Below are 25,311 nucleotides of genomic sequence, written 5' to 3'. Positions count from 1 at the left end.
TTTTTTTTTTCCATTTTTTCTCTTCTTCCTTGTTGCTCTCTGGTGATGGGCTCTTCTTCTTTTCTTTCTTTTTTCTTCTCTCTTTCCTCCTTGCACTCTGGTGGTGGGCTCTTCTTCTTTTCTTTCTTTTTTTCTCTCTTTCTTCCTTGCTCCCATCACCAGGCTCAAATGGCGCCTCTCTTTCCTTCCCAGAGAGTTCAGGTCGGGGGGCTTTTTGTCATTTTGGTCCACTTTACTTTCCCTCAGTCATGGTAAAGTAACATTCCCTTCAATCCAAAAGGGAATCACCTTCCTTCCCACGGTTGCAATCTGATACCCATGTGAAGCTACATTCCTAACAGCTTCACATACCAAATGGTGCAAAGTCCTTCCCACCAATTAAAATCCCTATAAAGTGATCCACTCTCCATGTACCAAACATCTCCTAATAGTTAGGCTATACTGAACATAAACTGTTGTCCATTTTCTAGTGCTTTAAAGGATTGCATAACTTTCAAGTGGATTAGGTTCAATTCCTATTAAGGAATTTTTTGTGGTTTTGAAATTGATAAAAAGTTTGATAATGGGTCAAATCTAGTTTGTTGTCTAAGATCATACTTATTTTGGTTAAAACCTGCATATTTAATAGGTTATACATCACCATCTAGTTATTCAGCCAGCTCACACTGCCAAATGCGGGCACCTCAATCATCACTAAAATTGGCATTCCTTATGCCACACTTTCAGAGTTAGAATGCCATCCATTTATCACCCAAAACATATTACTATAGTTTTGGGTCACTTTCATTACTGATGGCAGTTCATGACTATTTATATTTTCTTTCAGGCAATCGTAATGGTTCTCCTGTTGTGGAGGGATTTGGATCTTTTGTAATGGGCATATTCAGTACGGAAAGTGATCTAGACTTATCTATCAATTTTAGAGATAATACAGCCAAAATGCCTAAAGAGAAGAAAATTAAGACCCTTCGCAAGCTGGCACAAAAATTATATTCAATTCAAAGTAATTTCCCAACACTCATTTACCCTAATTCCTTTTTTATTTCTGACTTATGATTTGAAATATTAGTTATGCTTTATGTTTTTTCTACTGCATAATTGTTTATATTATTATTATTATTATTATATATCACATGCTTGTAGATGTTTGTATGGGTAATTGATTGCATAAGTTTCTGATAAATGATGACACATGTTGCCATGTGACCAACACAGAAATTTAACTCTTACGAAAAAGCTATTCAATATCAAAAAAAAAAAAAGTTGATATTATTGTTGGTTTGAATATGAGAGGAAGTGAGTAAAGACTCAGGTGCAGCCAACTTCTCTTTACAGTGAGTATGAAAAAAATAAAAAGAAATATACGAGATAATGAAGGTCAAAGTCCTCCAGTTTACTTCTTTCTGACTCTTTTTACAAAGAACAAGGAAGGATGCAAATGATGTTGATATCTGCGCAGCTAGCCATGTCTTTTGAGTTTTGTGCAGAATTACTGCATACATCTGGCACATTTGAAAGTAAGATTGATGCCTGATTTGGCCATGCTGCATTGAAATGGGTTTACTTTCGTGGAACATGTGTATACTAAAGTTGATATTATCGTTGAATATAAGAGGAAGTGAGTAAATACTGAGGCGCTGCTAGAGAGGAAGAAAAAAAGTATTTGATTCTCAATCTAGGTTTAACACTACATTTTGGCTCCATGAGTCTTATTTCTCTAGATTTTAATTGCTTTTTCTTTTTTAAAATAATAGCTAAAAGAATTTAAGTAAAACTGAGTCCTAGGGATAGTTATTGGGCATTTTCTGATGGCATTAGCTGACCTTGGTCCAACTGCTGCTGTGGCTTTTTCAAGTGCTAAATTTACCCTCCTTGTGGCCAGATGGGAAGAAAAGAAGAATGAAGGGAGTTAAAAAAAAAAGAAAAGAAGAAAAGGAAAAAGAAAAATAGAAAGTGAAAAAAAATTATGATTAAAATTAAATCATCATAACAAGTACAATTTATAAGTCCAATTGAAATAACAAAAAAGAAAGAGGGAAGAAAAGGAAAAAGAATGAAAGATAAAAGAAAAAAAAAAAGAAAAAAGGAGCAAAAATGAGTTTTTTATATAATTAATATTTAATACAATGATAAAAAGTTGAAATCATAATAGTAATATTATAAATTTAACTAGTGATAAACATAAAATATGAAAGTTAAATCGCAAAATTTAAGTTTTAGAAATGATCAGAAATAAGATTGGAATTCTAGATTCTTTTTAGGGATAAATCAATATATAGAACGCTTCAGTGTTTGTTGAAGTGGATTTTCAATGATCAAACAAAATGCATTCGTGTTTTTATTTTCAAAAAAAATTTTAATTTAAATTGTTTTTCTTTTTAATAATTTTAGATCTAAACAAAGTTCAACGTAAGTTGTATGAGTTATTAATAACTATTTTTTTGTATATTATATCTTTTAATAACCACTTTTAGTGTTATATGTTTCTAAAAAATCTACAATACATTGTATTTTATTCAACCTTCCATTCATATTGAAAACTTGTTGTTTCCTTATTCAGGCATTTAAATACTGGTAAATGGACATATAATTGTCAACCTCCACTACTTTGGAAGAAAGAAAAATGAGCATTTAGTTTATGATAATTGTTTTATCCTTATATTAGAGATGAAAATTTTTGGTTTTTGGAATTGAAGATGATCATGAAAGATGTTTTATCATCTTTATGTCATGTACTTGAACTGTTCTCATTAGTATGCTTTATTGTTCTAGGGGGAGGTCATGTTAGTGGCATTCAGACTATCATGACTGCTAGGGTGCCGATTGTTAAAGTCATTGATCATGGAACTAGGATTGAATGTGATGTCTCGGTTGAGAATAGGGATGGTATAGTAAAATCCCTGATTATTCGCGCAATTTCTACAATCGATGATAGGTTTCAAAAGCTTAGTTTTTTGGTGAGTCAGTTCAAACTTTTAGCCCATCCTTTGCAGTTTTCAGCTTCATCCACAAAGTGGTTGATACTTTTCTTTTTTCATTCTATGATGTCATTGAAAAAAAAAAATCTTTGCTGCGCCAGCAATTTATTTCAGTTTTCTTTTATGCATTATTGACTATTTTTGCTCCTTTCAAGGGGAAACAGTTCCTTTATTATTATTATTATTGTTATTATTATTATTATTATTATTATTATTTTGTAATTGTTTCTCTAAAAAATGCCCTGTTCTAGTATGTTGTTTTGTTTCCTTTTGATCTGAATTTTAGAGGTAAATAGCACCTTTTTTTGTCGAATTTTCTGCCAAATGTCAAATTAGTCACTAAACTTCAAATTGCAATGATATCACCCCCTCTCCATATATTTTTTCTAGGAGAACAAATGAAACTTGGATTGATCAAGCCTGAATACCTTGTCTAAGTATCTCTTTAGAATTTCTTGAAATTTTTATGATTATCATCATAAACTCTTATGTCAAATACTCTGTGGATTCTTACCACTCCTAGAGATTGTGCCATTTCCTGCCAAATTCTGTAACACAGCAACTGCCGAAAAAGCAGGGGGGGGGGGGGGACTTCAGCATATTACACCTTGGATCTGCATCACTGCAATGCTGATTCATCCAATCAACAATCTCATCCTAGCTCACCAAGAATCCTACTAATCTCACTTTCATGAAGATCTGTTTGCTGTAATTTTGCTGATAAAACTAAACAAACTAATGTTTTTCTTAACTTTTTCCATGGATTCCCAAGGTACTATTAACTACCACTCTTTAATGATTTAATAAACTGTCTGCCTTCTCAAAGAGCAAACTAGAGAATAATCCATTTCTCATAATAGGTTAATTGTGTCGGATAATAATACCAAGCACAACTAACAGTTCTGGTGATCTCAAAACTGTAGATGCTTTTGTCCTTTTTTCTTTAGGTGCATCCTTTTAAGCCATTCTGTCATAGTATGCAGATTCTACACTTGCTTCAAACTGCTGTAGACTTCCAATTACTTATTCTCTTAATTTCCAGCCCCCAAATTGTTAAGGAGAGCAAATAGTGTTCCCATCAACCAGACCTCATCTTTTTTTGATAGAGGAGTTGCTCCATACTTCACAGGATATCCTGCCTGTATCCTCTATGGTCTTAATGACAGTTTTCCACTGCTCCAATAATTTTGAATGCTCACAATCACTGACTGAACAAGCTGCAAGCTCTCACTTGTATGGAAACATTTAGTCCAGCTTGAAATGCTGCTAATTATCTTATCACTTTCAGTGATTGAGATACTGGCTTTTTTTTTTTCTTTTGAATGAAATGTTATGCTATGGGCATCATCTATGGAGAATATAGCATGGTTTATGTATCTGGAGAAATGGGATGAGCTCCCTTTGATCTAGATCATGAAGGACATTGCATTCACCAATGACTTTTTGCAGTTTCCATACCTTGGTAGCTTATCTGGGTGGAGAAGTCTGATCCCTTTGATCTTGATCATTAAGGACATTGCATTTACCAATGACTTTGCAGTGTACCGTGCCTTAGAGCTTATCTGGGTGGAGAAGTTTTGTATAAAACTCAACATCTAGTTCTCTAAGGAATTTCTCTTCTGCTACTTTGATTTGTTGGTTCTCATGTAGGATGACAATTTTACTCTGGCTCTTCTAGCTTTAAATGAATGAGTGAAAAATTAATTATGATTGTTTCATTCTTGTATTCTTCTGATTCCTGCCTTTTTCCTTAGGAAACTCTTGGCGCTAGTAAGCCTGCTGTGTTTTTTGATGCAATCTTTCTCTTTAATGACAAGGCTAGTCGTTGCTAGAAAAGGAATCTTCTATTAGCTGTTGAACCATGTCAAGCTTTTTGCCTGATTAATTTGTTATTAGCCATTGAACCACATCAAGCTTCTTGTTTCACGTTATATGATCAGATTTCAACTTTTTGACTGGGCCAAACATAGGCCATCCTCTACATAGTATAAAACTTCCAAGTTCCAAACATGCTGTGTTAAATTAAGAAACTGCTAATATGCACCCATTAGTTAGAAAATCTAAGTACTTTCAAGTTGTAGCTATAACTTCAAATATAGTGACTGCAATAGGATTTCTTTCTCCTCTCTAAACCTGTTGACCCCTTTTTTCAATGTAAAGGATCATGTGAACTGTTTTTAATCTCTCAATGTTAATCTTTGATATCAAGCTGAAGTGAGATCCAAACGAGCATGAAAGGATACATCTCATATCATGTCTGGTCATTTGTGATTATTAATAAGAAAGTGACTAAATATTTGAACAAGAACTGGGTGAGAAAGAGGGATTATTTATTCTGTTAAATTAAAACTGTATGTGCACACTATGAGTCTTAATGATGCATGAAGAATTGTCTATTTGTTAACAAAGACTGATGACAGGGTAGCATTTAATTGCTAATTCAAATTACAGGATTGAAACTGCTAAAATTGAGTGAAAATTAAAACAGGAATGTTGCTGTTTCCTTAAAATTTATGTAGTTTGTTGAAGCTTATTAGAATTCCTAGTTACATAGTAGTGGGGCATATTTAAATAAACGTTTTGTTGTGACTATAAACTTTCGTATTAGTGTGGAAGAACAACATAATTTTTCGTAATGGAGCATTGAAAATGGATAAAATAGTGAAAAGAAAATTGTCTTTTGGGCATTTGTAACAGAGACATAATGCCATGGGCAATTTTCCCGTTTGAAGTTTCAAAAGATAAATGTAATGTATGATGCTATTTGTACATGGAAGCATTATGAGAAGTGATATGTGGCTTTGAGCGACAAGATTTTCTGAAAAATCACTTCTGAAATTATTGATCATGTGGAGTCGGAGTAACATCTTGGTTAGTTTCACGTTCATTTCCCCTGAACTATTAAATTTATTTCTCTAGGATTTGTAAAATAGAGGAATTATTGAACTCGTCATAGAGCGTGTGGGCAGAAAATGTATAATTTATTCTTTTTCCTTGTGCAGGTGAAAGCTTGGGCCAAAGCACATGATATTAACAGTTCCAAAGAACGAACTCTGAACTCTTTATCATTAATTTCATTGGTTGCCTTTCATTTGCAGGTACTCAACCTTTTCAGATTTGCTGTCAATGCACTGTTTTCTTCCTAGTAAACAAAAATTGTCTATCTGATTAAATAATAGAACTTTAAGTCTTTTACCGTCAATGATATAATGATCAAAGGAACATTTCGAGTTTTGCATATCTAAAGTGGCAACAGGCTAAATGCATGGCTATCAATGATTTTACCCCAAAAGGGCAAGCTAGGTGTTAACAGTTGTGTTTCTTGGATCCACATATACATCAAATCCTTTTTCATAAACTTCTGAGGGGAAGGGTATGTGGCAAGTGTTAAAATTTTGTTTCATAACAAAATGAGCTTCGTTTTGGCTCATTTTTATTCTCATTGTGGATGCTAATTTTCAGAGACAGAAAGTGTTCTATATCATCTTACTTTCTCTATATCTACTCAAAGACCTGGAGCCTTATACTTGACATGGTACCAAAGCCCAGGTTACTTGTTTCCTTGCTTCTTGTCTGTCATCTTGTACCTTTTATTTGTTGTTCACATGTTGAACCTATTTATTTTAGTTGTTAGTATTGGGCCTGCACGTCAGAAAGTGAGTGAAATGATGTTATTCCACATTTTAAGTTTGAGTTTGTTATGGTCATGTGTCCAAGTTGGGCCTTCGCACATATGACTGATTGGTTTGATGTTGAATGTTCAACATGTGAGACTTGGTTTTTATCCTGAGCGGTTAGTAATGCCAAGACAAGAGGGTGACTGGTAAATAATGGGAAATCAAAACCCTCCATTTTTTACGGCACCCTGTCTTGCTCACTACTGGTGGGATTTTCTTTGTCTCTTGGTGGAAGGTCTATGTGGTCCCTAGTGCTTCTGGCTTCTAAATTGGTGGCTCAGTCATGAGAATAAAGAATTTATTACAACAAATCAAAACCAAAATTAGTAGATTCCTAGTTTACTTGAATGCAATCAGATGTTTTATCTCAAGCAGAACTTGGGAGCTAAAACAAAATGCTGTAGATATTAGTGTATATAACTAGGCAAACATGGGAATATTTGGCGGATTCTTAGTTTTTGCTCCTCATAATGGAACAATATATGACCATAATGTCTCTTCTCAAGCCAAGGCGCCATATATTGCACCTGCCTCTTTCTTTTTTTGGTTTTTGTTAAAACCAGAAGTAAGAATTAGATACTGTATTTCTTTCTAATATATTTCTCTTTTTTTTTTCTTTTTCCTTATCAATTTTTGGTTTTGCAGACTCGGAATCCTCCTATATTACCCCCATTTTCTGCTTTATTAAAAGGTGATCACCTGGCAAATTTTATATATGAGAATTATCTTACTTCTTAGGTTGTAGGTGCGGTATATAATCCGTATCATAGACTAAAATTTCCTTCTCTTTTGGAAGACAGTATTTTGTTTAGTCAAAAACACTTTGCAATCTTTTATTGTGGGAACCTCTATGTTCTTGTATTACTAGTGGCAAATTTTGGGCTCTCATATTTTTGCATTATTTTCTTGTTTTTGATGTGACATTGGTTTCAAGTTATTGTTCAATAAAAGCAGGGAGTGAACTGGCTGTAAAGGTTCAAACTCTTGAATTAGGAGTACGCTGAAACTACCTGGATAATATCACTATAATATCGTTTGATCATATGTACAAAGGTTTATTGCAATTTTTAACATTATTAAGCAGTTAGGATTGTGGTGTTTTGGGAGTGTGGATTTGAAAAAAATTGTTATATCAACCCAATGAAACTTGGTTACATCATATGATATATATGCAGGCCTAGCATATATTAGCATTTGCGCATTTGGTTTTTTGCCCATTCAGTTGGGTTTGTAGTCATCTTTCTTCCCCTCCTATTCTCTCTTTTTGACATGCACAAAGATAGGTAATTCGTTGTAATGGATATGTCTATGCTATTTAGTTGTTATGGTTAAGCTGTTGCCTCCAACTTATCAAGAGATAACATATTCGTTAGAATAACAAGAACTTGAATGCAGGAAATAGTTAAAAGTTCAGGAACTATTGAAAAAAAAATGCCTAAGTAGAATAGAATAGCAAGTAGAATTCACTTGTCAACTCAACTAAATTAGCTCTGAGAAATGGTGGAAGCTGGAATTATTCATCTCTTAATCACGTCAAAGAAAGAAAAAATCTCACCTGAAAAAGGCAAGCTTTACAAAGCAATAAGAGAATGGTGGAAGCCTGGGTGTGGTGTGTTTGATAAACCGTTGAAAATTAAAAATTTCAATGATTTAATTTTTTCAATGCATTGATAATTCATTTTTAGAAACCACTTAATGGAAGATTTTCAATGAAAAATCTTAAGTAGTTAAAAGCTAGTCAATGTATTCATCAATTTTATTTAGGAAAATTTTGTTATTTAATTATATTAATTTCTTTCCTTTTAACCATTTATTCTTTCCTTTTTCAACTTTTATTGATTTAAAATACTTATAAAATCATCTCTCTCTTTCACAAAATAATTCAATAAAAAATCTATTCAACATTTAATTTACAGTAGCAGACCAAAAAACTTTTATATCATAAATTCAGTACTTAGATTTTGCAAATTTATAAATTCAGTATTTGATTTTTCAGTTTATCAAACAGTAAGTTAGCCAATATGTTGTTCTGTAGTATGAGTCGATAGTTACTCGTGTTTGGGTCGTAGTCACTGCTTGCTGTTTGGTTAACTGGAATAAGATTCTGAAGTATCTTATAAGCCCTTTCCATTTTAAGTATGTAGTTGTTTATAACCTCATAATTATTATTTGTATGTGCTTGCATGTATATACTGGCAGGTGAGATGAATCTTTTTCCACTACTGCCGAAGATATATGTTGTCCTATACTAGTTGCTGCACTTGTGAATAATTTTCAACACTTATTCTCTTACTATTTGACCTGTTTACTGACTTCTCTTGTAGTTTATTTTCCTTGACCTCATGCATTATTCTGTCATTATATGTAGCAATAACATTGCAAGTTAATTATATTTGTTGGCTTTCTTGTTGCTTTGATTTTTAACTGGCCTTGGGAATGCTCCAGATGGAAGTGATCCTGCAGCTGTAATGAAAATGGTCCAAATTTACTTGAACTATGGTAAAAGGAATACAGAATCCTTGGCTGAGCTTTATGTTACTCTATTGATTAAGGTAAGGGCCATTTTAAGTTAGAAGATTTGCAAGTCAGGATTGAAAGGAAAAGCTTTCTAGTCTGCCACGTATATTATAACGGCATTTGTCCTTCACATGACACAAGATTTTTCCATTTCTCATAATGAATAGTGAGGGATTTAGCATTTCTTACCACTGCTGCAGCTTGCTTCAGTTGAAAAACTTTGGCAGAAAGGGCTTTGTGTTAGCTTGTGTGAAGGATCTTGGATATCTAAAGCTTGGGGTTCTGGGATTTGCTCTATGAGTGTAGGTCTTTATTTTTTTGACTTTGTTTTATGGATATGATGTTCTGTTAGTTCTGTAAATTTGTTGAAATGTATAATAACTATTTATTTATGGCAGGTTGAGGATTTCACAGTTCAATCTCAAAATGTTGCTAGGGCAGTTGGAACAGAAGGATTTGGAAAAATACATGGCTGCATCTGCCGTTCACTTCTCTACCTGAAGGCTTTTTCAAATGGCCAGATGCAGGGAACTAAGCTAAAAGAACTTCTATTCAGTAGAGATACATTGTGCAGTGTAGGCGATAGTGTTGCTTCAAATCTGGATAAAAGTACAACTAAGCTTTCTGTTCCCAATGATTCTAATCAAAGAAAGAGGATGAAATTAACAGAAAACCTAGGAGCAGAAAATCAAAGTAAAACTGAGCTTGTTGTTCATCATGGAACTCATCAAACAAAGAAGAGACGTTTTACAGGAGATCTGGATAAATCAAAAGGGGCAAAGCGAGGGAAAGGACCACAGCTTTCGGACAGGATGGTAGGAGTGCAGTTCATGGAAGGTGGTCGGAGAGAATGGAATAATTTTGGTGAAAATAGGGGTCGTTTAACCACTCATTTTGCTGCAGAAGTTCCTCATCTTAATCCTCTTTCTCATAGCTTAGATAGCTTGAGATGCCATGGTCCAGTCATGCTTCCTTCTTCTGCCCCAAACTTTACAAGTTTTCAAGGGATTGCACCACCTCTTGTTCCCCTGTTGAATTCTCTAGTTCTAAATGTGTCACAAGGGATTGCACCACCTCTTGCTCCCCTGTTGAATTCTCTAGGTCTAAATGTGTCACATTTTATGAACACCCCTGCTCCAATGCCACATATTGGACCAATTCATGGGCAACATGCTCAGCACCAGCAACACACGTTGCCATGGAGACCGAGGATGTAGGTTGTGTCCATCACTAGAAATCGAGTAAGTCTCCCTCCATAAGCTAGGTTACATGTAAATGCTTTTGAGACCATTGACTTGCAGTTAAAACTCCAGTTTGTTATAATTTTTAGAAGTCTTTTATTCCTAAATGCTCAAGATATTCTGTGTTTTCTTTTAACGAACAAAACAATTTCTGGTTTTGGAAGTTCAAAGTTCTCTTTTAGATTTGTACAAATTTTTGTTTGATCTTGCCATTCCCCCCCTAGGCCCCAAACCTTCTTACCTGCCATTTGTTTCACCCATTTTCCTTTTATCTTTGAAAGATTCGCTGTGCTGACATGACGGTGTTGAGGGTTGAAAACCAAGTGATGTGGAATAAGGGTGTTTTTTTTTTCTGTTTCTGATATTAGGTCTAAGTGCATGATCTGCTATACAATTGATGAAACTATTAACAATTTAATGTAGCATCAGAATCAGCAATTTATGTAACATGAAGTTCATTAGTAGCTAATTTGATGCAATTATCTCGTGAGGAATCAACAATGGCTCCTGTGTTGAGTGATTGAGACAAAGACCCAGTTATTGGCTACCTTTCAACTTGAGATCACGTTTTCTTGGGTTACCTCTTGGTTAAAAACTTTGTAATCTCATCTGTTTCAGCAACCTGTATTCAGGCTAGCTTTTGGATTTAGATTTCAAGATTCAAAGTGCATTTTGTGGCAATAGTTTTAAAGATAGATTTGGATTTGGATAAAATCTATTAAAAATTTTACAAGATTGATGTTTGGATTTGGTTTCTTTTTTATTATTTCTTACTTTGCCAGATTTTTTCATTCTATTTCATGAATTTTGCCAAGTTGAATGGTGATTGATGTGTTGAGCTTGTATTGACTGCCAGATCACTTCACTTCATTGACAAGTTTGGGCTTTCAAACGATGGCTTGAGCTTTGTTTGTTTAATTGAATGCCCAATTAAACTCAAGCCGTGCTCCGTACAAGGTAAAGTTTTGGGCTGTTCCAGAACAGTTCGGCTGGGTTTACATTCTTACAGTTGTCCAAAAAGAAGTACAAAACCAGCAGCAATTCAACATATACTCTCATATGTTCGAACAAAGAATAGCAGGTAGGATTACCTCCCTGTCTCACAACAAATTTTAGGGGGTGGACTTAATAGGGCGACATAAACTGTATTGCTACTAGCTAGAGGGTGAAAACATGATTCACAAGTTTACTACTCTAAACCTAGGGGGCACGCACTAGGCTTCATGAATATTCTTTTTCATTCATGATTAAGGGCAGTTCGGGCTTCGACCAGGACCACCAAAGTAAAAGTAGCTGCCCCAATTGCCACCCTTCCCAATTTGTACATCATAGCAGGCGGATTGCTCAGTGAAAGTGCCAATGCCTTTAGGAGCCCTGAGATTGTTGGATCCATCAACAGTTTGAATATTCTTAAAGTAACTAGCTTTCCCAAAACCTTCTTTGGGGAAATGGCCACTACCCATTTGTGTGGAAGTATGCTGTCCATCAGATCCTGAGTTCACAACCTCTCCTCCCCACTCAATCATAGAAGCACTGTCAGCCAGGTAGGAAAACAGGAAGGCTGGCCAATAACCCATCACATAGTTGTTACCAAATTGCATCCACCAGTTCCCTTCCTTCGGATCCTGCCGCATTTTTCACCCAATTGTGCACAAATTTAGAATCATTTTGGAGGTCAAAATTGGTTGGGGATAAAGACATGGAAACATAATGCATGGATGCAAGATCAATATGAACACAAGTAGTACGTTATATAGGGTAATGCTATTTTGTCAAACAAACTACTTACAAATGAAGTGGAGGTAATAAATAGCAAATTTATGAGCATTTATTTATTGTGAGTACATCGAACTGTCTGCATACTTCCAGCATTTCTTTGTCTTATTATGAAGTTTGTCAATGGGTTGTGTATGATTTCCTTTTTCCTTTTTCATTTCCTCCAACTGCTTTTTGAAGGTTTTTCGTTTTGGGAAGTTATTTCAATTAAGAATTCGCTTCTTTTTGTATAATGGCTTCTTACTTCTTACCTTCCACAGAAGTATACTTATATCATATTGGGAACCCTGATATTTAGAAATAGGGTAGATGCTAGCACCCATCGCTATTTCATTGTTGATTTGAATGAAGCCCGAGCAGAGGAGATTATAGCAACCAGTGGCTTGATATGCATCACTCTGTTTTAGTAATTGCCCAAAAAAGAAAAAAGAAAACAGGGTTAGACAACAGACAGCAGTTAAATAAGCTTCATTAAAGGATTCGTGAATAGTAACATTGGGTCTCACAGTCCAATAAGTGAAGAGTCTAGTGTTGTTATCTCCGTACAAATCTGGGCTGACCTATTTATTTAGACACAAGACACAGGCGAATGAGTTAAACATTTGGATCTAAGACCGGTTCTCATTCAAGAAATAAAGGGAAACAGCTGTTTTAGGTACCTGCCAACCTGCTTCAATGCTGTTTAGATCTTCGCCAAAAGAACCTCCCAAGATCCAGATTTGGGACAAGCTGAATTCATTAGATTGCTGTATTTTGGGTTCCCAAACGTTCATGGTTGCCTTAGCTCCATAATACTTATCTCCATCCACGTAAGCTATTGCATGCTAGAGGCCCCGGAACAGAGAGGAAAAAGAACATATATAGCACATATCAATTGAAGATTACCAGTTCAATTCTGTGTGTGTGTGTGTGTGTGTGTGTTGGGATTGATCAAATGCTTATAAATAATACTACCTGATGGCCACTTTGACTGATGAGGTCAGGATCTGCAGACTTTGGTTGAGGGACGCTTCTGTGCTTCTTCCTACCAAATGCTTTGATAGAGCTTGCTCTTAACAAATCATCTTCTTTAGTTCTTCTTACGGGAATGGTACCTTGTGGGCACCTTCCATTCAAGTGCCACATCTGGGTAATGGTCCTTGATCCTTTCTTCATCCCTGAAGAAACCTTGTTTTGACCAAAAACACCTTCCGGGTGAAAATTTGGTGTCATCTGTACTAACAGAAATAGACCACCTTTAGAAGACTATGCAAGAAATCTTTTAAAGTAAACTTCATATGACAATATGGTGTTCTAAAAGAGGAGTAATCCACCTGAATTGTGTGGTTTTTGAGTAAAGGGTGAGCAAAAGCTGGTTGATGGGTGATTTTGATGCAGTCGATTATATCCCCGTCTGGGCTCTGTTCAAGGCACGCACATGAAGCAGCGGATTAATAAATAGGAATAATTTAGTAATGTAGTTTACGCCTGAAATTGCACTCTAGTAGCAGTTCACAACCATTTAGTCATACTAATTTAAGGGCAGGCACAAGCAAGGAAGTGGCATGGAAGAGAAACCAAATGATCAATAGAAGAAATCAAGAGGGGTACCCCGACCAACTGAATTCAAATACTACATCAAAAGACGTATGATTTAGAGTATACATATACATCGGAGCAACCAGAATTCTGACCTTGATAGATTTGACAGCTGGTTTGTTCAGGAGGTTCAATTGGGTTTGAACCTGCAGATTTTGGGTAGATGGGCGGCTTCTGCCAGCGCTAATGGAAGTCATCTGTATAAAGAAAACCTCCAATATGCACAACAAGACCAAGAGCTTCCTCTTCCCACCACTCAGTAAACCCTGCGTCCCCATAGTCATCAGTGGTCAACTCCAGCTAACCCACACAAAAGAGAAGGCTTGAGTACTTCCAGGCTCCAGCTAGTACCTAGCTAGAGGTTTGTTTAAGGCAAGAAGGAATGAAATAAAAAGTTTGGAATTGGGATGAGCTTGTTTTTGCTCTAGTTTGTCCTGCGCCACCCCTCCACCAACCTTTCACTATTATAAAACAAACGACGAATCTTATTGAGAATGAGGGTCCTATTTTTCCCGCTAGAATCCAACCCAACCGCCGACGCCTCTCCCTTTTTGCATCCACCACTAGTGGCGTTTGCTTAAAAAGAAGAGGTGAAATGAGGAAGATAAATTAACAAGAGACCACTATTCCTTTTGTTGTTAGGAACTACAGAAAGAAAGAAGGCACACATGATCGATTTAATAATCTTCCTTTTTACTAAGTCCCTATCTTGGTCTTCCACTACTAATAGTGATCACTGGTGTGCATAAGGCTTGCTTTGTCCGCATTCGAAACCAGACAAAAAGTTTGGCAAAGTGACATACACTTGTCCTTTCTAATTCACGTGAATCTACAATTAATATTCCTCTTCTCTCCTTCTAAATTTTAAACCTACTAGTCACCATAGCATAGCTTAGCATTCAGAGTAGACAAAAGATATTGAACTTTTCATAACCCTTGATGGTATATCCATTGAATTTTTTTGAATTGCAGGCCGACGAATATCATCTTTGTCCTCATTTATTGAAGATAAGTTCATGCATGTGAGCATTTGGATGCCAGGGTGGTTACCTTTATTTTTGAATTTAAAACAGAAACCCTACTCTGTTTAGGACATTTTACTCAGAAAATAACCCAAAGGGAGGCATAGCTTACTGGGTGTGTTTCTGAACCTTGTTCAACCAATGACAAGGATGTCTCAAGGATCCATGACAACCCGTACGACACCAACCCAATGACACGAACAAGCCACTTACCTCAATTATAGCCACTGGAATTCCATGCACAAAGTGGAGCCCTTGGTGCGGCCTGCACACACAATTTGAAGTGCACCACTAAGTGCTTTATTTACTGGCTTTAACCCTTTAACTAATTTTGTTGGCAAGATCATTGGACACTTAACTATACTAAGATCAACTCAAGCATCATTTCATATCTTTTTCAACATTATTCAAATGAATACTTAAAAAGATCAAATATGGTATTAATCAAAGATGAGATTTTCTGTGAAAGAAAAGGACATTGGATCTAACTCAGGCAGAAATAGTGGTAAAGGTCTAAGGACACAGGTCTGGTAATACTCTCAAGCAGCAAGCTGCCAGAGAGATAAAAGCAAAAATGGGGCAAAGGCATTTAGTGCTACTTGTCATTATGCTACTGCATATAGACAAAAGCATTGCACCCGCCCCCTCTTCCTTTCCCTCCTGTGTTGGATCTTCATATCTTCTGCACTATGCAGATGAAAGTGGTGATATGCCATATGATACTGTTGTGGATAAAGCAAACTTTGAGAAGCAAAACAACAGGGTGCAGTCACGGTTTTTGTCTTTGGGAAATATATAAAAAGAAAACAATATAATAAAAAGGCATGTCAATTTCAAATAGAAAAGTCATTCTGAGTTAACGCCCACAAGAAATTATTAAATAAATTAATAGAATTAGTATTTCCACCAACCAACTCATAAGCCATAAAGAAATAATAAATAAATACTAATTATCAATAATTTCAGTGAATGTCCAACTACCGATCTTGCTATGGGCAGATTTGATTCCTATTTTTAGCTTTTTCTGTGGACTTAAATTATAAGAATTGAGAATTAATAAACAATAAAATTAAAATACCTTATCCTTATACATAATGCTAAAATTTTTTATTGGTTAAAATATGGATATAAGTAAATTCCATGTGTCGATTTGAGACAATTATATGGACTATGTATAACTTTTAAATTTATATAAATATTTATTATTTTTTAAAAAATATTTAATTTTAATTTTTTATCTAAAAAATTAAATTCTATAGTTGACATTGATTCACAATCAATAAACAAGAAAATCAATTGATTTTATCATAATTTGAAAAAGTAATTATAGGAAGGGCTTATGTTTGATGTATTATCGGTGTCTAATATTTATGTATTATCACTTAATCACAAAGTGTCATCTTATAAAGATGTAAAAATAAAAATTTAAAAATTATTCAAAATAAATATCTTTAAAATTATGAGTATTAATTTTTGAAGATTAAATTTTTTTTCAACTTATTAATTAATAAGATGACAATATATAAAATTTATACATTGAAAATATATCAAATGTAAATTCTTATAAAATACCAAAATCAGTGGAAATGTTCAAATATGAGGCTGGCTTGTGACTTAGGAGAAGCCCAAGAAGCGAAGTCGGGCGGTCCACGCACTAGGAAGGGTCAAAAAGCAGCAATCAATGGGCCTAAGCCCAAAGTAATATTAACTACTTAACTTTTCGTCCATCAAACCGACTCTCCCTACTCCTTGTTGAGAAAAGAGTACAACGAGGACGTTGCAACTCGTCACTGGCAGAACCATCGGGAAAACAAGATGTGGAGAAACTCCCTAAGAAAAACCAAATTCATGAGTGGAGAGCTAGAATTCTTACTGTGGAGAAGAGGTTTAAGTTCGTCAGGCTCGGGAGAGCCCACCAGGAGATTTGCTGCGGTGTGGGGGAATGGGGATTATGGGCGGTTGGGTGTTGGAACTTTGGACTCTCAATGGAGACCTAAGCCTATCCATTGCTCTTCCTTTCAGGACCAAAGCCTCAAGTCCGTTGCCTGCGGTGGCGCCCATACTCTCTTCTTAACAGGTTCTTTTTTTTTTTTTTGAATTATATCCCGCTCTTTGGATAGTTACTTCAATTTGTGATTAATTGTGTTTTCGATCACTCACGAGTTAATATCTTTCTACTTTGACAGAAAGTGGGAGGGTTTATGCCACTGGTCTCAATGATTTTGGACAGCTAGGTTCGTCAGACTCTATGAATTACACTCCAGTAAGATTATTCCATCTTTTATTCTAGTTTATTTGTTTGTGCGATCATGAGAATGATTTTTTTCCCCAATGAATTTAGGTTGTAGAATCATGTGATTAATTGCTTAACAGAGTAACTCATAAGCAGAAAGATAGGGCATTTAGAATTTTGTTATTGTTATTGCCTATGAAAAATTGAACTTGAAATGCTGGTCATTTATCAGAAGCAAGACCCTGTCAGAGCTCTTCGCTCAGGTTTGAAATGAATAACAGAATATGGATTTTGGCTGCCTATGAATTTTTGTTGCAGAATAATAATTGTAAAGTATTTATAGAACAAGTGAAATATTGGAATGCACTAGATTTCAAACGTTTCTATGATGCCTGTCAATATAGAATGTAATAGTTGTAACTTTTGAAGGTTTTTTGTTTAATTTATTAACTTGCTTTATTCTTTTAGGAGCCAATTGAAGTTTCAGGACTTACAAAGGAAATTGTGCAAATTTCTGCTGGTTATCATCACTCTTGTGCTATTACAGGTATTGTGTCTTGCATAATATTCTAATAGAGTTGCGCTTGTGCACACATATACACATTGATAGGTAGGCACATACGTGCACACTTTATCACCTACTGTTTGCATGAAGGTGAGGATTTTGTGTCTCATCATTTCTGTATGAAACATCTCATTCTACAATAATTTACCAAATAATACATAGATGAGATGCATTCACATGTGGCTCTCTAGACATACACATACATAATCCTAACGTTGCATCTTTTGGCAATATTTTTTTTTCATTTTATTCCTCTCTCTGACTGCCCAATTCTTTTTTATTTTTTTTTAATTTTGGTTTTAAAGCATTCATGTGTAGTTTGCATTAAAAGGTCATTGTGTTATGTTGTTGCTACTGACTTGATCTTCTGAATTCTTTTTTAACAACTTGGATATGATCTGTAGTGGATGGGGAGCTTTACATGTGGGGGAAGAACTCAAGTGGACAGCTTGGACTTGGAAAAAGTAATTGCTAAATGTGCTCCTTTTTAATTTTTTATTTTGGGAATACTTATGTTATTTAAGTTACATTGTTATGTTTGCCTACTTGTCATTCTTTTATTTTGATGTTTGAAAGCATTGTTGCATAATAAGCATTTTCTCACTTGTTTCCATTGGATGGTATATTATTCTTACAGAGGCTGCAAAAGTGGTTCATGTTCCAACCAAAGTAGAATGCTTGAGTGGGCTTACAATTAAGACAGCAGCTTTGGGTTCAGAGCACACTGTTGCTGTTACTGGTTTGAAACTGGAAAAGCCTTGCAACAAATAATTCTATTTTCTACAATTGCTGTTTTGTAGATGCTTTTGACAGAGTATGCATGCTAGGGAGTAAAACTTGTATTTCATTTTCCATCTTCTTCACCAGATGGAGGTGAGGCCTTAAGTTGGGGAGGAGTAGCATCTGGAAGACTTGGTCATGGCCTTGAGCCAAGCATTTTTGGGTTCTTAACAAGCACCAGGTTGCATTTTATGTTTCCATTATTATCAGCTCATATAACAAAGCCTTTGACATATTTTTTCTTTTTCTCCTTTTCCCTTAATTATTTGAAAAATTGATACATAAATGTTTTTATAAATGCAGAAGTGAAAAGGATAGTATTTGTCTGTTGAAGTATTTGAGCTATAATCCTTGAGTGATAAAGATAAAATAGCGTCAGCCATTTTTTTATTTTTAACTAGAACGAGGTTTTATTAATTATTAATTTTATTTTACTTCAACTTTTTATGTTTCCATGATCATTCAATGATATAACAAACTCTTCAACTTATCCTTTCCTTCTCCTCTTTTCTTTTAAGTAGCTGTGACTCATGCACAATTATTCCTATAAAGCAGATGAGTATTACATGCTAATATTTGTTGTGTAGTGTAACCAAATCTGTGTGGATATCTATATGTGTGTTTGTCAAGTTTGGCTGGGGGATTGGGGGGGATGGGAGATGAATTAAAGCAAAGCAAAATACTTATAATTTTTCTTCACAGCTTGGATTCTCCGGAGTGGTCCAGGTGCATTTTCCTTTGGTTGTACCTTGAACTTCTGTCCATGAATTATGTCTCTTGAAACCTCATTGTAGACCACTTAGGTATTTTAGAGAAGGGAAGGGAAAGGATCCCATTTGGTAGGCATGTTGAAGGCAAAAACAGAAATAAATATTGGTGAATGGTTGTTGTTACAAAGGCCTATGCAACCATTTTAGATTGCATATCACCTGTTTAATCAGTTGGAGATTTGAGTACTGCTGCTCTTCTCTTGTAGATAGACAGAGACAAGAACATGTTTTTGTGGGGCTATGACAAACATATTAAAATTTGAGACGACTTAGTGAAAATATAAGAAGGAAAAACACGTGGGCTTTTGCAACGTCTCAAGTTGCTTGCGTTGTGGCCAATGTGTGGAAACTTTGAGTATATGAGAATGAGATGTCTCCAAGGAGTGTTATGTTGTATTGGTGTTTGATATGGACACAGCCACATTATTTTTCTTCTGCCTTGATATAGCTTACTGTGTGTTTCTTTTTCCTTTTCTTTCTTTTTTTGTATTTTTTTTATTTTTTTCCTTTTCCCTCTTTTTTCGTGTTTTTGTTTTCTTTTTGTTGTTCTTTTGGAAATTGGATTTTTATAGTTTTTTTTTTCTGTTCTGCTTTCATCTTGAGCTCTCTGTTTTCTCACAGTAATATTTTAAGTATATACATAGATTTATTTATGTTTTTTGCAGTGAATATACACCGAGGCTTATAAAGAAATTAGAGGGTATCAAGGTAATTTGTATTTGTTAACTTTGAACTTTTTATTGTGTAACTATCATTGAGATGGATGTGTCAATTTCTCATCACTTATTATGGTTATTTGGGTTCATTATTGATTCTTGTGTTAGGTTACAAGAGTTGCAGCTGGGTTGCTGCATTCAGCATGCATTGATGGTAATTTGAAATGATTCCTTTTATGGTTAATCTTTTTCTATGACCTCATTCCTGGACATATTCCAAACTTTTGTTTTTAGATCTTTAATTTGTCTAGGTATTGCAGAAAATGGGTCTTTATTCATATTTGGCGAGAAAGTGGTAACTGATCTTGTAAGTACTAAAAATGGTGCAAGTTTTAAACGTCGCAGTTCATGATTCTGATCATATGGCATCTTGTGTGTGATGTTCTCTTAATGAAATATTTTAGGGCTTTGGAGGGGCCAAGAATGCAACAATGCCATCCATGATCAGCGCATTGCCATATTCAGAAGCAGTGGCATGTGGTGGCTACCACACGTGTGTTGTAACAAGTAATTCTCTATCTTCACTATTATATATTTTTGCTTGTTTTTATTTAGGATAAATGGCATAAAGGAGATAATAGATTGGAGGTGTCCATCAGCTGGTAATAAAAAGGAGTCCTATTGTATAAAGATGTTTCATGCCTTTTGTACAGCTTCTTCACCATTGCAGTCCTATCTTTATATTATCTACACCTAAAATCTTGAAGTCATCTTTCTCACAATCTATCCTTAATTGATGCAACGTTTTACCTTCCTACTAGTTGCTTTGTTTCTTATTCTAACTATTAGGTCAAATTTCCCACCAATCTTAATATTTTTGTTCTAGCTGCAGTTGCTTTTTTGACATGCTGTTTCTCAATTAACCCTCTTTTATTTTTCATATGGGAAAAATTAACTTTCATTTAGTACCTGAAGAAATTAAGAAAGAAAGCCCTAAGCTTCACACCAATAGCAATCGTTGTCCTTATGGCTTAATCAAATGATTTTATTATTCCTAACCAATTTGACAATGTGGAAGACAAGAACGATCGCTTGTTATCAATCTTGATGGTTTCAAGGAAAAGATGAAGTTGAATCATGTGTCAAATCTTTCATCATCAAATAAACTATTCTTGAACTCGAGATTGCCTTGACTACAACACTTCATTGGAAGTTGATTTTTCTCGAACATGGGGAGTGTGATATATGTGGAGGATATACACTACTTAGGTGTTAATGTTATTGTTTTTTGTATATTTTATGGTCTCAACTGTCATTTTTATATCTAATTATTTTCTTTTACTTTTAAACAGTTTAAGTTACTTGTATAAAATATTGTTGCTTTCTTACTAACTATTGGGGTTAGAGGGTAGTTTGTAAATACTATTGAGTTGGGATAGCTTTTGGAGTATTGGAAATTAGTAAGTGTTTTCTCCCTTTGTTTCGTCCTTTAACCTCTGCTCTGTCTTCTTTCTTTTTACTTCTTTCTTTTCCCTCTTTCCCTACTCCATATCTCACTCTCGTGCTGCACCAAAAGTAAAATTAATAACCTTCAAACCTGGATCGTGATAGAGTGGCTACGGGTGTGAGAGCAAGTTGTCTTAGAGAAGTTTTGTTGCCCCTTTTTTAAGGAAACATCAATATAACTTGGAGGACCGATTTTAATCTTTAACCTATTGATGTTGAAATGGGATTGGCTTTCCTTGCACTGACCAGAGTTACAACTGTATGCTATCCTAGCTTTGTCCATTATGTTGTAGCTCATTTAAGTGTTTTGTACTAAGAAATGTTTCTATTTTTTTTATTTGAGATCTATGTGCCAAATTTATATATTTCAGATGATTTATAAGTGATGTGCGAAGCGTCCTGAAATTTGATATATTTAATATTTCCGGTAGGGGAAAGAAATTAGCGAAAAGTTTAGTGCTGTATTTCCTCTTTTGCTCCTCATCTACCCATCCTGTCCATTCTTTAGCGAGTAAAAAATTCTTTTGTGCTTGCAATTATGTGTCTAAATCTAATCCGAGTTTTGTTTCTTCTTATCATTTTTTTCATAGGAGGTGGGGAACTTTACACTTGGGGCTCAAATGAGAATGGTTGCCTTGGTATCGGGTATTCCAATTGAGACTTCATTTTGAAATCTTAGCTTGAGAAATTGATTTTTCATCTTCTTGAATTTTACATTTTGAATTGTTCTGATATCTTTAAAATTGGTCTATCTTTTGTTTCGGCAGTTCTACAGATGCTTTTCATTTACCAGAAAGAGTTCAAGGTCCTTTTCTGAAATCTCCTGTTTGCAAGGTTTGTGCTTCTGTTTGGTTGAACATTGAAACTGTCTCATTGCTATATCAGTCAGATTTGGTCAATCATAATAGAACCAGGGGTAATGTTATTTAAATCAATTGATTCTGTTGCTCTTCATTCTCAATTGGAAGAAAGGCAGATGAGAGTGAAGCAAAAAGATGAAAAAAATAGTCACAAAAGCAACAACGCTCCAAGCTCCCTGTGCTGATGCCTGGATCTTATGGTTACATTCTTGCATATGCTTCAAACTTTACGTTTTCTGACAAATGGGCATCCACAGGTCTCTTGTGGTTGGAAGCATACAGCAGCAATTTCAGGTAAGAACTTAATGTGGAATCACAAACTAAATAAATGATACTTTCATGTCTATCTCTCCTTAGAATTATTAATACAGAAACAGAGATAAGCTTCTAATGACTTCAGTTTTTTTTTAATTTATATATTTATATCTGTTATTATATGTTTGGCATTGGTTAGACATTTCAAAATAAAAAATTTGGAGAAGAGTTAGCTCAATATTAATTTCTAGTCACATAGGAACTTCAAAAAAGTCTTAGGCCTTGAATAGGAAACTAACTGGCAAAGAAAAATTAATTACATAAGAAGACATAATATAATATTCCAGGACTCAACATCTGCAGTTTCCAGCACTCCTACTAAGAATTTTAAAAAATGCCCCTGGACACTTAAATCTTGAGAAAGCAAAAAATCAATAGAAGGTGCTGCTTTAGCTTAAAGAATCATAAACTAACGAGCCAAAAGCAACCTGTACAGTATACTTGAGCTTACTGTAGTGATTTTTTCTTACAGTACAAATGGTTAAATGCTTAAATATTCTCTGCAATTGGTTAGTGTGAGAAATGTGCATTTGGTATTCATGTTCAGATGGCGAGGTCTTCACATGGGGTTGGGGAGGTTCTGATGGAACATTTTCTGAAGATGGGCATTCTTCTGGTGGACAACTGGTTTGCTTCTATCTCCTCTTGTATTATTAACATTCTACTATTGCTCATTTTGCATTGATCCAAGAAGTATTAGTTAAATCAATTATTCTCATTATTCTTGTAGTGTGATTCTGTATGAAGGCACTAGGACAACTAAAGCTTCATTGTTCTTAGTTGTGTTATGGTTCTGTAACACATACCAGAAGAATATAAATGGAGTTGTTCCTACTTTTGTTTCCATTTTTGGTTGAGTACCCATGTCGGCATGGGTTGGGATTCGCATCAAATTTGATGCAGCCAGGCAGATGATGCCAGATTTTCCTTTTACCCATTTTTTTCCCTGGTGTGACTGAATATAAAAAATTTGATGTAGTTATTTTCGGCAGACAAACATTTTTATGATGCATTATGATTGCCTTGATTGTACAGTTTGTGCAGCTCATCTTTATCATATTGTTTTTGTTTGTATGACTGGCAGTCAGGATTGAATGTAAATGGATGAAATCTTTGCTGAATGCTCTTTGTACAGGGCCATGGAAGTGATGTAGATTACATAAAACCTACAATGGTCCACTTTGGGGAAAATGTTAAAGCGTTGCAGATATCATGCGGATTCAATCATACTGGTGCCATACTTGAATACATGTAAGCTTCGGCTTTAAGTTTAGCACGTGAGATGTGCTTTTTTATATATTTTTTTGGTGCGCAGACTGATGGGTTGCATTCTTTCGTCTATCTGCTGATTCTTTTATAATGTAAACAGCAATATGTTGTCATTTAACAAGTCAACTATACGTACCTGTTTATACTTGTCCACTCTAGAAGAATGACACACTTAATGCAGTGGATGGAAATCTTAATACTTTCAGCATGTAAAACAGTGTGTATAACATATATTATATATTCAATAAAAGATCAAGTTATAGAAAGGATGAGGTTCCCGTATACGTGGTTGCATTATAGTTGATGGACCAAGATGAAATCTCTCTCTCCAAATGTGTAACTCCATCGTTATGTTGTTCTTTTACTCTAATGTTATGTTGCTTAACTTTTTGTTCTTTGTAACCTTCAAAGAGAACCCATTGATACCTTATGGAATATAATTATTCTAAGTTTCTGACTTTGAAAGAAATCAAGATCACATGCACAAATTTATCTGATAAATCTTATAAATTTATTCGCATCATTCATATATTTTAAAGAGTAGTGTACAAAAAGCAAAGAGAGTTGGAAAGTAGGTGATGCAAAAGCCCGTCTGGGTGGCGTCATATTCTCAAAAGACAACAAACTCCCATTTTGTCTTGTTGTATGTGACTTGCAGCATTGAAGTAGATGTTGGGTTGTTTGACTTTAGGGACGCAAAGCAACTGCTGCAGGTAGCGGTTCACTGCCAGCACCAGCTAAGAGCAGTGAATAATGGATGCATAATTTTACACTAGGTACCATCACCTATAGCAATTGTCTTGGTCAGTGGGATGTCTTTAGTGTTTTTTCTTTTTGAAAGTTGATAAATTTATCATTAGAAACAAAAAAAAGGGCACATGGACGCACAATAGCGAGCTGGGAGTGAATGCATATAAATAGGGGGTGCATGTGGGTTAGGGATTTTACAGAGTGAAACTGAAAGGAAGCAAAGGTAAAGAGAGATGGATGGATGTATTGCTAGCTTTTGAGGGGAATGTTGGCTGGCTCGAGGCTTTGGCAAATATAAACTTTTGAAACTCTCAAGAGTCGAGGCTTCGGACCAGGCTTCATTCCTCTCAAAACATATATACGCACTCCATACGTTAATGCTCCTTCCTTCTTGTTGCTCGATTACTTCAGATCGATTGAGAACAAAAAAGCATACTGTCTGGCTTGAGGTCATCTAGGTGAATGGTTTTCATTATGAAACTATGAATAATCATAACATGCATGATTCTCAGCCCAGGGTTTCATTCTCCAAAACCAGCCTTTTCAAAAATTACCTTCTCATTTCATATTCTTGCTGAGGCTAGCTGGTTTCTTCATAGGCGCTACATACTAAATTGTCCATATATCATATTTCAACATTCTGCTTCTCCCTTACCTCCCCTGTGATATGTTTTATTGCTACGATAATGGCATGTTCTTTTTCTTCCTTCTCTTTAATATCATTTCAGCTCAATGTCTAATATGTTCACCATTTTTTTAATAGAAGTATGTATTTACTTTTTCTTTTCTTTTTTCTTTTTGGTTAAGCGTGTTTAACA

General features: G+C 35.0%; 3 protein-coding genes across 10 annotated transcripts in view; 2 read left to right on the top strand and 1 right to left on the bottom strand.

The window, feature by feature from the left end:
• The window catches only part of LOC110429366 (protein HESO1-like), a 13,713-nt gene extending 2,310 nt beyond the window's left edge, over positions 1 to 11,403 (top strand). Inside the window, exons 4-11 of one of the 3 annotated variants that reach the window (XM_089782481.1) lie at positions 827 to 1,003; positions 2,773 to 2,957; positions 5,981 to 6,076; positions 7,301 to 7,346; positions 9,101 to 9,207; positions 9,373 to 9,474; positions 9,571 to 10,413; positions 11,270 to 11,403. In XM_089782481.1, coding sequence (XP_089638607.1) covers positions 827 to 1,003; positions 2,773 to 2,957; positions 5,981 to 6,076; positions 7,301 to 7,346; positions 9,101 to 9,207; positions 9,373 to 9,474; positions 9,571 to 10,389 — 1,532 coding nt within the window. In that variant the 3' untranslated portion in view covers positions 10,390 to 10,413; positions 11,270 to 11,403. Of the gene's footprint in view, positions 1 to 826; positions 1,004 to 2,772; positions 2,958 to 5,980; positions 6,077 to 7,300; positions 7,347 to 9,100; positions 9,208 to 9,372; positions 9,479 to 9,570; positions 10,544 to 11,269 lie in introns of those variants that run through there. The other 2 variants (XM_089782480.1, XM_089782482.1) reach the window with 2 other exon arrangements.
• Positions 11,404 to 11,422: 19 nt separating this feature from the next.
• Positions 11,423 to 14,466, bottom strand: LOC110429365 (protein neprosin-like). Its single transcript, XM_021445378.2, has 7 exons — positions 13,863 to 14,466; positions 13,503 to 13,589; positions 13,144 to 13,401; positions 12,849 to 13,013; positions 12,696 to 12,749; positions 12,441 to 12,587; positions 11,423 to 12,038 (listed from the first exon to the last, which is right to left on the bottom strand). Exons 1-7 carry the CDS (start codon positions 14,049 to 14,051, stop codon positions 11,661 to 11,663), a joined length of 1,278 nt encoding a protein of 425 aa, XP_021301053.1. The 5' UTR covers positions 14,052 to 14,466; the 3' UTR covers positions 11,423 to 11,660.
• A 2,074-nt stretch (positions 14,467 to 16,540) lies between these two features.
• RUG1 (Regulator of chromosome condensation (RCC1) family protein) lies at positions 16,541 to 24,009 on the top strand. 6 transcript variants are annotated; one of them, XR_016350779.1, is made up of 15 exons: positions 16,541 to 16,866; positions 16,976 to 17,052; positions 17,491 to 17,569; positions 17,992 to 18,051; positions 18,225 to 18,326; positions 18,455 to 18,548; positions 19,803 to 19,845; positions 19,962 to 20,007; positions 20,105 to 20,160; positions 20,258 to 20,360; positions 21,890 to 21,944; positions 22,067 to 22,133; positions 22,276 to 22,453; positions 23,022 to 23,101; positions 23,559 to 23,577. XR_016350779.1 is itself a non-coding variant. In XM_021445377.1 (15 exons), the coding sequence occupies exons 1-15, from the start codon at positions 16,605 to 16,607 to the stop codon at positions 23,727 to 23,729; spliced, it is 1,272 nt and encodes a 423-aa protein (XP_021301052.1). In that variant the 5' UTR covers positions 16,541 to 16,604; the 3' UTR covers positions 23,730 to 24,009. The 6 variants fall into 6 exon arrangements, 4 of the variants coding, with proteins under 4 accessions (XP_021301052.1, XP_021301050.1, XP_089638609.1 ...); XR_016350780.1 differs by having other exon boundaries at positions 22,272 to 22,453; XM_021445377.1 differs by lacking the exon at positions 23,559 to 23,577 and adding an exon at positions 23,610 to 24,009 and having other exon boundaries at positions 20,114 to 20,160; positions 22,417 to 22,453.
• Positions 24,010 to 25,311: the final 1,302 nt, after the last annotated feature.

The sequence above is a fragment of the Theobroma umbraticum genome, unplaced genomic scaffold (genome assembly GCF_002168275.2).
Source record: "Theobroma umbraticum cultivar Fairchild unplaced genomic scaffold, ASM216827v3 scaffold_44.0, whole genome shotgun sequence".
Lineage (NCBI taxonomy): Eukaryota > Viridiplantae > Streptophyta > Magnoliopsida > Malvales > Malvaceae > Theobroma > Theobroma umbraticum.
This window is presented reverse-complemented; position numbering and strand designations above follow the sequence as displayed.

Excerpts from the sequence above, each read along its gene's own strand:
- LOC110429365 (XM_021445378.2), bottom strand. The coding sequence starts at position 14,051 with ATGACTATGGGGACGCAGGGTTTACTGAGTGGTGGGAAGAGGAAGCTC. Across the intron at positions 13,014-13,143 it reads TCAGTCAAAGTGGCCATCAG|CATGCAATAGCTTACGTGGA; the intron begins GTAGTATTATTT and ends CGGGGCCTCTAG. Across the intron at positions 12,750-12,848 it reads GCATTGAAGCAGGTTGGCAG|GTCAGCCCAGATTTGTACGG; the intron begins GTACCTAAAACA and ends CTAAATAAATAG.
- RUG1 (XM_021445375.1), top strand. The coding sequence starts at position 16,605 with ATGTGGAGAAACTCCCTAAGAAAAACCAAATTCATGAGTGGAGAGCTA. Across the intron at positions 22,134-22,416 it reads TGAAATCTCCTGTTTGCAAG|GTCTCTTGTGGTTGGAAGCA; the intron begins GTTTGTGCTTCT and ends GGGCATCCACAG. Across the intron at positions 22,454-23,021 it reads GCATACAGCAGCAATTTCAG|ATGGCGAGGTCTTCACATGG; the intron begins GTAAGAACTTAA and ends ATTCATGTTCAG.